This window comes from Betta splendens, chromosome 21, assembly GCF_900634795.4.
Source record: "Betta splendens chromosome 21, fBetSpl5.4, whole genome shotgun sequence".
NCBI lineage: Eukaryota > Metazoa > Chordata > Actinopteri > Anabantiformes > Osphronemidae > Betta > Betta splendens.
This window is the reverse complement of record NC_040899.1, coordinates 15,324,375-15,336,650: the sequence shown is the minus strand read 5'-3', so window position 1 is coordinate 15,336,650 and position 12,276 is coordinate 15,324,375. Positions and strand designations below refer to the sequence as shown.

The following is a 12,276-nucleotide window of genomic DNA, read 5'->3' as shown; positions in this document are numbered from 1 at the left end:
TTTGTACGCCGCACTCTGTCGAATTGTGTTGCTGAGGGTAGCGTTGCGGTCGGCTGTTGCTTCTTGGCACCTCGGCATCAGTTCAGCCTTCAGGGTGAAAGAGCGATCCTCCTGTTGCTGAAAAAAGTTTGGCTGCGTGCCGAGTCGTGGAACAAGTGCGCCTCCCTTCCCTGCTGTGTATTCATAGTCAGGGGTTTGGGCTCGGCTGTTTTTAAAAAGGCAAGGCAGCTCTCAAGTTGATCAGTCTGCTGAGGGAACTTCTGCTGGAGAAAGTCCTGGCGTCCAAACTAACGAGGGAAGAGCAGCCGTTTTGTGCACAGTTGCGTTGCTCCTGCAGAGGACAGTGGCTCCGGAGAAGCAACGCGCGTTTTTAAATTGATTTCTTTTTGCACGGCGCAAAGCCCGTAATTCATGTTTTTGCTTCATAGATAGCAACACTCCTGGATAAAGACTCTTGGCTTTAGCTTTAAAAAATCGGATTATCTGACTGAGTCATTGTGTTCATTCGAGCAGTCTCCTTTTCTCCCCTCCTCTTCGCATTTGAGCTTTATGCTGTAGCTGAAGAGAGAACACAACGATGATTCTGAGTCTTTGCCTCCTGGTGACATTTATCTTGGGTCTGTCCGGGTGCTTGGGCTTGGGCTCATACGTGCCGTGCGAGCCTTGTGACCAGAAGGCGCTGTCCATGTGCCCTCCGGTCCCCGTCGGCTGCCAGCTCGTCAAGGAGCCGGGCTGCGGCTGCTGCTTAACGTGCGCCCTGTCCGAGGGGCAGGCGTGCGGCGTTTACACCGGGACCTGCACCCAGGGCCTCCGCTGCCTGCCGAGGAGCGGGGAGGAGAAGCCCCTGCACGCCCTTCTTCACGGCAGAGGAGTGTGCACCAACGAGAAAGGATACAAGCCGGCTCACGCGCCCGTAGGTAAGACGCACACTGGCTGGCTGAGTGAATGCACGGCGGGGAGCGCTGCGAGAGCAGGACGCACGGTCCCGTCTCCTGGTTGCGGAGCGGAGTGCGTGGTGCCCTGCGCGCACCACTGAGCTCCTCGGGGCTACTGATGTCTAGCACCGTATCCAGTGTCAGTATCCTTCACCGTGCGGCTTGAAATAAAGGATACAGGGGACACAGATTTCGTGCCTTCACTTCACTTCGGAATCACACGGGCTACAGTGTCCTCTTTCCGTTGCTGTGTAGGATGAGAAGCCGTTTGATTGACAGATGGTTTGAGGTGCCATCTGATTAACTTTTATCCACCGGCAGCAGGAGCTTATTGTTCCCTCCTCGGCGCTCTAACGCGCGTGCAGGCTGCAGTAAATGCGCCCCGGGGGCTGTGGGCTCAGCATCTATAGCTGCGACGTCCCTGTCCTGTTGTTTGGCTGCACGTATCGCCGCGTAATAACGAAACCCAGTTGCTGCGCGCCCGGTGCCGGCGCGAGCCGCTGCGGGCGAGCCGAAGCTGCGCTGCGGTGAGCGCACATGGCGCAGCCAGCGCCGGGCTGAGTGGAGCGCGTACCGCGGCGCGGCGGCTGTCAAACCGCGGTACGGCGCGATCCCCACAGCGACCGAGGAGGATCCGCTTCACAGATCGACTCATGTGGGCGACGCCAAGCATTAAAGGCGCTTCTGCTGCGCGTCCCTCATCCCTGATCTCGGCGCGGCATAAACCTGATCTAAACGGGCGACAGAGCACGAGCGGAGACTGTTTATGGCAGAAATGTTAAAGTGGCGCTAATGCTGCTGAAAGTCACCTCCAGTGTGGAGCACTTTAGCAGGTGTCTGTGAAATGCGCACGGAACTGCGGGAGAAGCGCAGAAGCGCGCTGCACGTTGGAGACTAATGCGCCGCTAATGAGGCTGGGTCCCGTTAAAGCAGAATTGGGATAGATTTAGGTTTTCAGGCTCCCCCTAGGGAGGCGTTTAGAGTCGGATTACCACTAAATCTGTATGCGTGAGAGAGGAGCGGAGGAAGAGACAGAACGAGGAGCGGGAGCACCGGAATCCTCCACCCTTTCAGACGCTTCCCGTGAAGCGCAGAGCCTCGCTGTCACTCAGGTTTTTAGCAGCTTGTCAGCAACTAGATTATTAGGTGGTAACCACGAAGGTTTTGGCTTCGGGCCTCGCTCTATAAAATGAGCCACCACTGGGCTCATTTTGACTGTTGACAGAGCCATTAAGCTATTTGCACCCAGTAAGCAGTCCTCACCTCTCCTCCTAATGCTGACTATGAGCTGAGGCCTGTGTTTGACTAACTCTTTGTTTTGCTAGGCACTGATCACTAATCCAGACAATGGGAGGCTTTGCTCTGACTGCTGTGCCCGCCTGCTCTGCTGTGGGGCAGGGCCGTGTCTTTGTGAGTGATGACACCTCGGGCAGGTCTGCCTCGCTCTCACACTCCTGGCTCCTTTACCGGCCCGCGGAGGTAATCGGAGCATCTCCTGCCGCCCGCGGCCGCGCATTTACGGCACGGAGTCTCCGTGGCACCGCGGTGAATCAGCAGAATGCCTCCCGGCCGGTCTCCTTCCTCCGTCGAGCATCTTGGATGGTAAACTGGGGAGCTTCTGGTTTCCTGCGGTGTGGGGTTGCAGCTGTCTGAGCCGCACCAGCTGAGCAAGGCAAACACAGGGAGGAGGAGCTCGAGTATCCGCCGCAGCCCGGAGGCCGTGAGCTCCACGGCTTGCTAAATATTGACTAGCGAGGCCAAACAATGACAGAGGAATCTTTCCTTTGCCCCAGCGCAAAGAAGCGTGGCCATCGCTTGGGCTGTTTGTAGGTTCACGTCCGCTGAGCCGATCACACTCTCACACACTGCGCACACTGTGTGTGTGTGGAGTGAAGTCATCGGAGGTGGTATGTGCTCCGAGGGAACTTGCGGGGTTCTGTCGTCTCCCTGGGAGTGAATTATACCTCCAGAAGCTTGCCAACAGATTTGACAGATATGGCAGCAGGCCTCTCGTCCTCCCAGCTTCTGAAAGGGCCTTATGTTTTCACAGATTGCTCTTTGCCAAGAAACAAAAGATGATTAAGGAGTGGCTCCACTCACACGTGGCCAGAAATGAAGCTGTGCCCCTTATAACATAGTCCGGAACCGCAGTGCCTTCACCGACAAGGCTGAAGCTTTTTCCTTTTTGTGCCAGATGTTGGTATTCTGTCAACAAGTGACTGAATATTTGTCTTTGTTTTTTCACATCGCTAGTAGAACCAAGGCCTGGTGTTTGCTCCATAACGCCACGTTTCATCACAGCTCCCCAGGCTGTGATGCAGCATGATTGTCCGTACGCTCCGTAGCTGAGGACACGCCGCCTCCGTCGCGTGCCGGCCGTAGGCATGCTATAGCCGCGATCGTGTGTTGGCGCCAGCTGCCTGACGGCTTCACGAAGGGATCATGTGAAAGGAAAAACTGTATGAGGCTTTCCATCCGTCTCACCTTGAACATCTGAGACAGCCCAGTGAAAGCTTAGCATGCTGCAGCTGATGTGCTGCCGGTGTCACGGAGAATTATTCCAAAGGTCAAGCTGTCACGCCAGAGCTCCGGGAAACATCGGGAAAGTAAAGCAAACGCTGCCTTTCTTACTTGGAGGACCTTCAGCACCATCGTATGGGTCCGTTCCAACACTTGGTTCGTCCCTGTTGAGCTTTACAGTGGTATCTGTACAGTGTATTGGTGGCTGACACCTAGTCTGCGACAGCTGTGAAAGGGATCAACAGGGACAGAAATGAAAGAAAAAGTCAGGGAAGCTGTGAGGAATGCGTCAGCCCCAAACTGCGAGCAGAGTTTCTGACAGCTCCGGCCACAACGGGACGAGAAGCAGCCCTCTAAAGTTTCGGGAGCCGTAGAAACACAAAAGGCTCCTGTGACTTCTCTGAAACGACGTCGCACCGAAAGTGAGACGGGCGAAGCGTCTGCTGTTCCGCGCTCCGCTGAGCTCCTCTTCTCTGCTTCCTTCTAAATCCTTCATAATTACTGAGGTGCTGCTGGTAATTCTTTGTCTTAATCATTTAGAAGCATGAAAACTACGCGTCGCGCCGCAGTCTGTAAACCCCACACAAATGCGGCGAGCGTGGCCGCCGCCATCTTGCCTTTCATGCTGTTTGCGCGGGACGGCTCTCGCCGAAACGCTGCCTTCAAACGCCGTCACACCCAGTGACTGTGTTGTGGCGATGGTGAGCCAGAGGAGGTTGCGTTCGTCCGCGTGGTTTGTCGAAAACCAAAAGTCAGATGTGGGACGAGACCTCAGACCAAAATTAGGAATGTGCAGCCGAGCAGCCGCGCGCCTGACTTTGATAACGGACTCACAACACGGACGGACTTTCTTTGCGCGGCACAGGCTGTAAACAGGCCAGTGTTTGCTTACCTATAGGAGCATTTCCTCCCTGGAAAGACTTTGCATGCTCTCATAAGTCGTGTTTTGTGATTTATAATCCTTGAATTGTTCTTGTTGCTATTTATACCATGCATTGAGAAAAGCAGGAAACTTTTTGATTGCAACGAACATAATCTGTGTGCACAATACCATGGGAAGAGTGGTTTCCTGCGCAGGCCCCAACAACCGGAGGAGGACAACAGGCGTCAGAACATCAACGCTTCTCTGACACGGTCGAATCAGACCGGGCCCAGATCACCTGAGCTCCGTGTCGGGAAGCTTTGGATTCTTTCCCATCAGCCTCTTTGCTCTTTGTGTAACTCATCATCTTTCTGGGTCAAACCACGGGCACGTCTCCACTTTACTCATTGCACACACGTCTCCTCTGGGCCGTTCACACCTGCCTTTCTGCTCCAGAAACTGCAGGGTTATCAGGCCGTGGCCCTGCTTCAAATATTAAGTAGCCGAAACCGTCTGAGGCTGGAGGATGGCTTACAGAACCGATGTCGGGCTTTATACGTCACAGGCCCTCGGGCTCATTTAGCCCCACAATTATCTTGTCCTACCCCCTGTTGAGATTAAACAGCACCTCTATTCATTGCTCTCTTACATCTTGTAAAGATGTAATTTCAGATGCTGCACAGAGACCGACTTAATCAAAGGCGGGATGAAACAAACGTGGTGTCATGCTGGGAAATCCAATGAAAGGTGGGACAATCTATTGTCCAGGCCTTTTTATTTATCAGCATTAATGTAGAAAAAACCCAAAGAAGTGGTAGCTTATCTTTCATGCCTGGACTGCTGCTCAGAAGAATCTTGGGCTATTCATGAAGCATAATTGTGTGCAGATGTTAATTTTTAAACAGTGAAGTATCAGGTGCACCTCCTTTGGCTACTCCGCTCCTCTCGTTAATGAAATCTTTAGCTGGAGGAGGAGGAGGGGGGGGGGGGGGGGTGAGATAGCAGCACAGCTTTGGGCTCAGTTGAATGGAAGAGCTGCACATGACTCGGCTCCGTTGGCCCCCGTCCAGCGTCTTGGCCGAGTTTCAGGAGTTAAACACAGCCCATCTAAGCCCGCGTTACAAGCCGGGTACCCTGACATGGAAAAAGTGAGCGCTGCAGAGCCCACTTCAGAGGAACAGGAAAGGCCAGCGTTTTCTCCTCTGCCCCGCTAACATTGTTCACTACACGCAGACCTTTTCCCAGAGTCGTCCGCTGTAGGTGAGTGTCACTGATGTGGCCACTTCTGCGCTTAAGGGAGATTACACATGAATGAGGAATGAAAAACAGAGTCTGCCTTTCAACAGCAGCGTTTGGCCAAATATGTGGCATTTTAATCAAGAGCCCTGAGAAATGATTGCGCCATACGGCAGAAATAAGGCGTTTTTCCACAGTGGTCACATGCTTGGTGTACACAGGAATGCTTGTTTGACGTATTTATTTATAGCGAGCAATAGCCTCGTAGTCTGAGTGGGGAGACACAAGGACATATCTAAACACAAACCCAGGCCTGCCAAGTCATGAGTTGTGAGATTAATTTCAAAGCGACGGCAGTGCGGTGCACAAGCCAAAGACCCAATTCTGGTAATCACCCTGCCTCCAGCTCCCTCCCCTCCCAGACTCCAGACGCTCATGCTGTGTCAGGCTCTTTGAACCCTGGTTTCTCTGAGCTTGTGTCCTTGTTACGTCTCGCTGCCTTTCTTCACCGCGGCGGCTGTGTGCTAGCAGGCAGCTTTTCTCTCATGCCCCCAAACAAGTGTGGAAGTTGTTTTGTCTTTCAGCAGCAGTTGGCCCGTCGTCCGCAGCCAACATTCCTCTCTGGTTCAGCGCGTCTGGCCCTGTGCACCACGGCGGGTTTCCTTGTCAGATAAATATAACCAGGGTCATCCACTGGCATCGTGGCCTCAGCCGGCTGGGGCCTTACACGGTCCCCGCAATAACCCTGTACTTATGATCTGAGGACAGCAGAGGGCTTTTTTCTGTGGCCTCAAAGAACCTCTGGCTGGGGGTCCAGGCTTAAGAGGCTGAGCCCCAAAGATAGGAGAGGGGGTGGACAGTTACGGATAAAGAGCCCTCAACCTGTGAATACCTCATGAAGAGGGACCTCCAGATGCCTGGGGCTACAGCGCCCCCTGGGGGCTGATGTCATCCTAAAACTGAAACGCACGAGTCCACTGGACTTTCCTGAGTTCGACACTTGAATCTGTTTAACGTGGGACACGTCACTGTGCAGCGACTCTGCTCACAGACCTGCAGATAACGTATTAGCTGATTGTCCAGGCACAGGCAGACATGTTTCACTGCCCTGTGGGTGATTCCATGCAACTTTAAGGCCAAGCAGACTCAGCAGGAGGTGTCTGTGGACGGGTCTCAGCGGTAGCAGTTCATCAGCTGTTTTTTCTTGAGTGCTGGGTTCAGTCCTTTGTAAACAAAGGTTAAGCAACATGTGACCAAGCCTGGGAAAAGCACCCGCTTCTGTGGGAATGACCTCAGACCTAAGCTAACACTACACGCAGGTGACAGTAACAGATAACAGTGCTGCAGTTCAACCTCCCTAGAAACAGATATTGCTGTTGGTTCACGTTGATGTGCGCCAGTGTCTTCATGACTGTGCTGCTTTGTCATTGGCTAAACACGAATCTATCGCCTTGTATTTGTAGCTGCTGCAGATCGTGAGTCTCGGGAACACGAGGACGCCATGACCACAGAGATTACAGAGCTGCAGCCGGCGAAAGTGCCCCTCCTCCATAAAGACATTGTGAACAGTAAAAAGGCCCAGGCCTTGCTCAAGGAGCAGAAGAGGAAGCAGGGCAAGCAGCGCAACTTCGGCTCCACCACGGACTACTCTCCTCTGTCCATCGACAAGCATGAGCCTGAATTTGTAAGTATAGACGTCAGTTAGCTGCTGTGGCTGCTTCAGCACTTTCCACGTAGATTTGAGCCATGTTGCTGTTCTTCAAAGGGTCCATGCAGGAGAAAACTGGACGGCATCATTCAGGGGATGAAGAACAACTCTCGCGTGTTGGCTCTGTCTCTGTACATTCCCAACTGTGACAGAAAAGGATTCTTCAAGCGCAAACAGGTGAGTTTGGAATCAGCCCAGTACTGAATGCTTCATGGGGTAGAGCCCCGTTTCAGTGCAGGCTCGTTGTGACTGCCCCTCTCTCTCTCTCCGATGCTCCGCCCACAGTGTAAACCATCTCGCGGCCGCAAGCGGGGCATCTGCTGGTGTGTGGACAAGTATGGCGTCCAGCTGCCCGGCACGGACTACAGCGGAGGAGACATCCAGTGCAAGGACCTGGAGAGTAGCAACAACAACGAGTGACGGGGAGGCCGTCCTCCAGAGGGCCCCCCCACCACCACCACCACCCTAGCCATCGTACGGCCCAGGGCTCTCGCTCCTCTCTAAATTCGCCCTCTGTTCACCTCAAGAATTCAATGTTTTGTTTTGTTTTTTTTTATTGAAAAAATAGGAGGAAAAATCAAATTGATCGAACGGGCTGAGAACGGACACCTGCATTTTTTCCTTTTCCTGTCTGTTGTTTACCAAGCACTCATCTCCGAATGAGGGGAGACGTCCCAGAAGATTCACTCCACCCCTGACTGTTGCTCGCGGACCTCCGTGGTCCTGTGGCTGCACTTTCATGAAAATATATGCACATAATGGATATATTTTTATATGTGGGGCTTCACTACAATTTGTATGATTTGAAATTTATTGGAAGTAAAAAAAAAAATCATTAGGCACATTGAACACGATCAGTTGTAGGCTGTGGGACACGACGCCACTCTGGAACTGACCATTGGCTGTTGAGTAATTTGGTTTTTTGTCTGTTTTCCAAAAGAAGAAAAAAGAAACAATTGGTGGAGAAATGCTGTAAAAGTTGACTCTATCTGGGTTTGTAGTTCTGTCAAAGCACTTATGACGAGGGGAACGTGCTTAGATATATGTAACTTCACAACGCAATGTGTGTGTGTGTGTGTGTGTGTGTGTGTGTGTGTGTGTGTGTGTGTGTGTGTGTGTGTGTGTGTGTGTATGGACCATATCAACCTGTGTTGGGTTATGATGGAGTGGAGCCCGCCCTGCTTCGTTCTTTCTCTTTTGTTTGACTCTGGACTTCTCTTCAACGTAACAAACAAAACAAACAAAGAGTGGGCGGATGGCGGCAGACCAAGCGAGTACGCGGCTCTTCCACAGCGTAGCTAGCCCGACAAGCCAACTGTGCCTCACTGCACAGACACTGCCATGCAGGGCGACACGGACCTGCAGGGGGCGCCGCCTCCCGCTGGTGACATAGTGTGCGATGCGATGCGGAGCCGCTCCGGCTCCCGCTCAGCTGTGTGAAGTGTAGCTTTGCATGGTTTTGTTTGTGCTGTTCTTCTTGCCTTCAGTGAAGTAACGACTGCCCACATTTGAGCCATTTTCCTTTATCGAGTGGTTTCCCCTCAGTACTGCTACACAGTGTAACCGTGGTGTATTGAATTACATTTAAATATAGTTATTGAATGTTGTTTTTTCCTCTAGAAGCAAAGTATGACAACAATGTAATTGTGTTTTGAAAAATTAGCCTGTAAACTCTCTTAGATGATACGACGACAGGGCAGTGGAAGAAGCTAACCTCTGGAACCTTCCTGTTCAAACCTTACCTACAGACACCTAAAGGAAGCGTGGTGAGAAACGAGACATTTACATAGTTGTTCTGTGTGTGACAGTGACAGTGCCTTCCTACATGCAACTGAGACGTGAAGGGGATATGGATGTCGTACGGGGCCACTTAATTTTCAGACAACCCTCCGTTTGCTGGGGCTGATACTTGAGATCATGATAGAGGTCTAGGGGTGAACTTCTGATTAGAAGAACCATGAACATGGTGGATGTTGGAAGCTCCTGTACCTTGGGGGTCAGTGATGTGTGTGGAGCTGCTGCGTAGCCACAGTCAGCTCCACCTTCCTCTTCTCATTCTACGACAATCAATAAGCTAAGATTCTTGCTTTTCATGTGAATGCCATTGTATATGTCTGACAGGGAGGGGACGCCGCAGGACGTGTGGGGAGAATCAGAAACTGTTGTGCACATACGATCCTTGCCCCTCTTCCAATATCAAAAAAGCCGCTTGCACTTATTTCAGTTACTCACTATTGATATTGACACACAACATCCTAAGATGTGATATCATGAAGTTAATGGAATAAAAAAATACACATAAAAAAAAAAAAAGCAGACACCAAGCTAAATATTGTGTTATGTGTGCTTACCTTGTAAAGGTGGGGGCGTCTGGGCCTCAAACACAGCAACATCTCTTAGGGGAAAACTAGACTAAACGTAACACAGCTAGAGATTCCCATGGCCTATTGCACAGAGGTGAGAGTGGACAGAGAAGTTGTGGGGGGGGGTCGAGGGAGACGTAACCAGGGCCTAGCCACTTCCCCAGCACGGGGGTCACCAACTGCATGACACTAGATACACTTAGCGACGCCGTCATCAGGGACCAGCAGGCCGGGGGAAGTTAGTGCTGTCGGTGGAGGCGGCGGTGTGTGAGCAGCAGCTTCCTCGGGTCTCTCGTCTCGCACTTGGTTAAACTCATTTTCACTTTTCATACTCTAGTAGTACAGTAATTACAGCGTTTTCTGAATACATAACACGTTTCGGATGTAATGGAACTACACAATTGGTTTTCATAATTTGGTGAAACGGACCCATCGGTGGCAGGAGGATAGTGGGAAATAAAATGGTCAGTATTTGGAACTGCATAAAGACAAATAAGAAAAAAAAAACAAAAAATTCAAATTATTAAAGTGAATATCACTGTGTAATATTTATTCAACTTGTAATTTATGTACTCTTTTAACCTTTGTCTTTTTTGTTATGACAAAGCATTTATTTAAATAAAGTTATGTATTCATTTGAGCATCTGAGTGCAGTTTTCATTTCTAGTGTTTGAGAAGTGTGAGTCGTGAGCAGAATCGTCCTGATAGTAAACACTGACTAATCTCTGAGACACGAGCTGATAAACCTCTTAGACCTAAGCCCGACACACCGAAGGGCAGGGCCAGGCTCTTGTGCAGGATGTGACTTTATGAAGCTCGCCCGGGGCCAAGTCACCTGGCTCTCAGCAGTCAGGAAGTCATTTAACATGAGTTTGAACTTCAAGGGGGGTCACGCCGCACAGCGGAGCAGGCCCGTATTCAAATGAGTCGTAGCCTAGAGGACTCATCATCGTGTTGTGGAAAAGTCACTGTTATTACCTCCTGAAGGCAGAATGGACTCCCCTGAGACGCAGTTATTGCCAGACGCGATGCGAGGCGAGGACACACACAGGACGTTTGATGCTGCAGTGTGTTAGGAAACAGAATGGGAACACCTGGTAAGGTAGAAAACCACACACCTGTGCAGGCATCACCTTATTTGTGTCCTCTCACGAGGTCCAGGAAGTGGCAGAATGGCCCCTTGTGTGTGCACATATGTTTAGGGCTGGGGGTGGAGGGGCACCAAAATGTTTCCCTGGGGACCTGTGGGCTTTGAGCGAGTCCAGATGTGGGTGACTGAACCAGGGTTTGAAAGGGTGGAGGGCCCAGCAGATCAAGGCTGCCGTAAAGGCTGTTGTGCTTGGGTTCAGTGTGTGTGTGTGTGTGTGTGTGTGTGTGTGTGTGTGTGTGTGTGTGTGTGTGTGTGTGTGTGCGCAGACAGGGCACAGACTCTGACTTCGGGGAGAAGGAAACATGTGTAGAAGATTTGATTTGTGAGGCAGTGAACATGACAATTACTATCTGCCTTCAAAGACTCTGACAACTGCACTTAGGACTTCAAAGCATTTATGCTACTTTTATTACATAATTAGACCAACGTTGGATGGCTTCATCAAACGTCAACTCATGCACCCCAGCACATCCGAACCCAGTGCAAATGCTGGGTGTTGGTCCCCTCACACCTCAGAGTTGCAGGAGCGCAGACGTCACAGCAGCTCTGTTCCTACATGTTTGTGCATCGAGTTGGCTGCAGCTCAAATCCTTCAATGTGACGCTTGGAGACCCACCGTCAGCCGTAGTAGACGGAGCTGACAAATGACCTGCGCAGCTATACGTCGGGTTCTCTGTAATGCTCTGCATGGATGTAGATGAAAGGAGACTTGAAGGAATTTACAGTGGCTGGGACTAATTCATATGACTTAGAGGTGGGATCCTTCGATGCTGGTGGTACGACAGCCGGCGAGTCTACGAGTTCAAAGATGGACTTGACATGAATCAAACACAACTGTGATTATTACAGCTGCATGTTATTTAAACTAATTTAGAGATCACAATTATTTGACCAGTGCTTGTAAATAACACAAATAATCCAAAGTGATGCTCCCTCATATTTCAGCCAAGCTTCATCTCGCTACTGTCAGCACAAAAACAGTCAGACAAATCTTAATAAAACAGTTCTTTCTCTAATATCCTGAACCTCGGATTAAACCTGTTTTTTTAAACTGATCTGCTACTGCAGATATGCACACATCACTTCGTCCCCTGAGCCGTTACAGTAGGCTTCAGGTTTCTACCTCCAGCTTTGCTGTTGTTTTAATCCACGACACTGAAACATGATAAGTGGCCTTTTAGTCCATATTCAAGCATAAACTTCCTGCTTCCACCGTATCATTTAAAGAAAGATAAAACAACAATTATTGTGTTAACATTCAACAAGTACAGCTTCCAGGAGTCTCAGGCACAGACCTACCATCAAGATTTCAGGGGACGTTGTTGAATGTTAACAAAGGAAAATGTAGCCTGAAAGTAGGGCGGGTCTGGGCCGTCTGTGCCAGCACACACAGACACACGTGTGCTTTTGCACATACACACACAGACTCAGTCACGCAAGCACAAGACACTTACCCCCTCTACTACCCTGCTCAGCCCATTGTGCCTGATCTATTAAACCCA

The 12,276-nt window shown here is 50.7% G+C and overlaps 1 protein-coding gene across 1 annotated transcript; it reads left to right on the top strand.

The window, feature by feature from the left end:
* Positions 1–204: 204 nt before the first annotated feature.
* LOC114847341 (insulin-like growth factor-binding protein 5) lies at positions 205–10,265 on the top strand. The gene is made up of 4 exons (XM_029136948.2): positions 205–917; positions 7,017–7,237; positions 7,319–7,438; positions 7,547–10,265. Exons 1-4 carry the CDS (start codon positions 578–580, stop codon positions 7,679–7,681), a joined length of 816 nt encoding a protein of 271 aa, XP_028992781.1. The 5' UTR covers positions 205–577; the 3' UTR covers positions 7,682–10,265.
* Positions 10,266–12,276: the final 2,011 nt, after the last annotated feature.

What these genes read in the sequence shown, in the direction of transcription:
- LOC114847341 (XM_029136948.2), top strand. Translation starts at nt 578, where the DNA reads ATGATTCTGAGTCTTTGCCTCCTGGTGACATTTATCTTGGGTCTGTCC. An exon ending in ACAAGCATGAGCCTGAATTT is followed by an intron (nt 7,238 to 7,318) that starts GTAAGTATAGAC and finishes TGTTCTTCAAAG; the next exon opens with GGTCCATGCAGGAGAAAACT. An exon ending in GATTCTTCAAGCGCAAACAG is followed by an intron (nt 7,439 to 7,546) that starts GTGAGTTTGGAA and finishes CTCCGCCCACAG; the next exon opens with TGTAAACCATCTCGCGGCCG.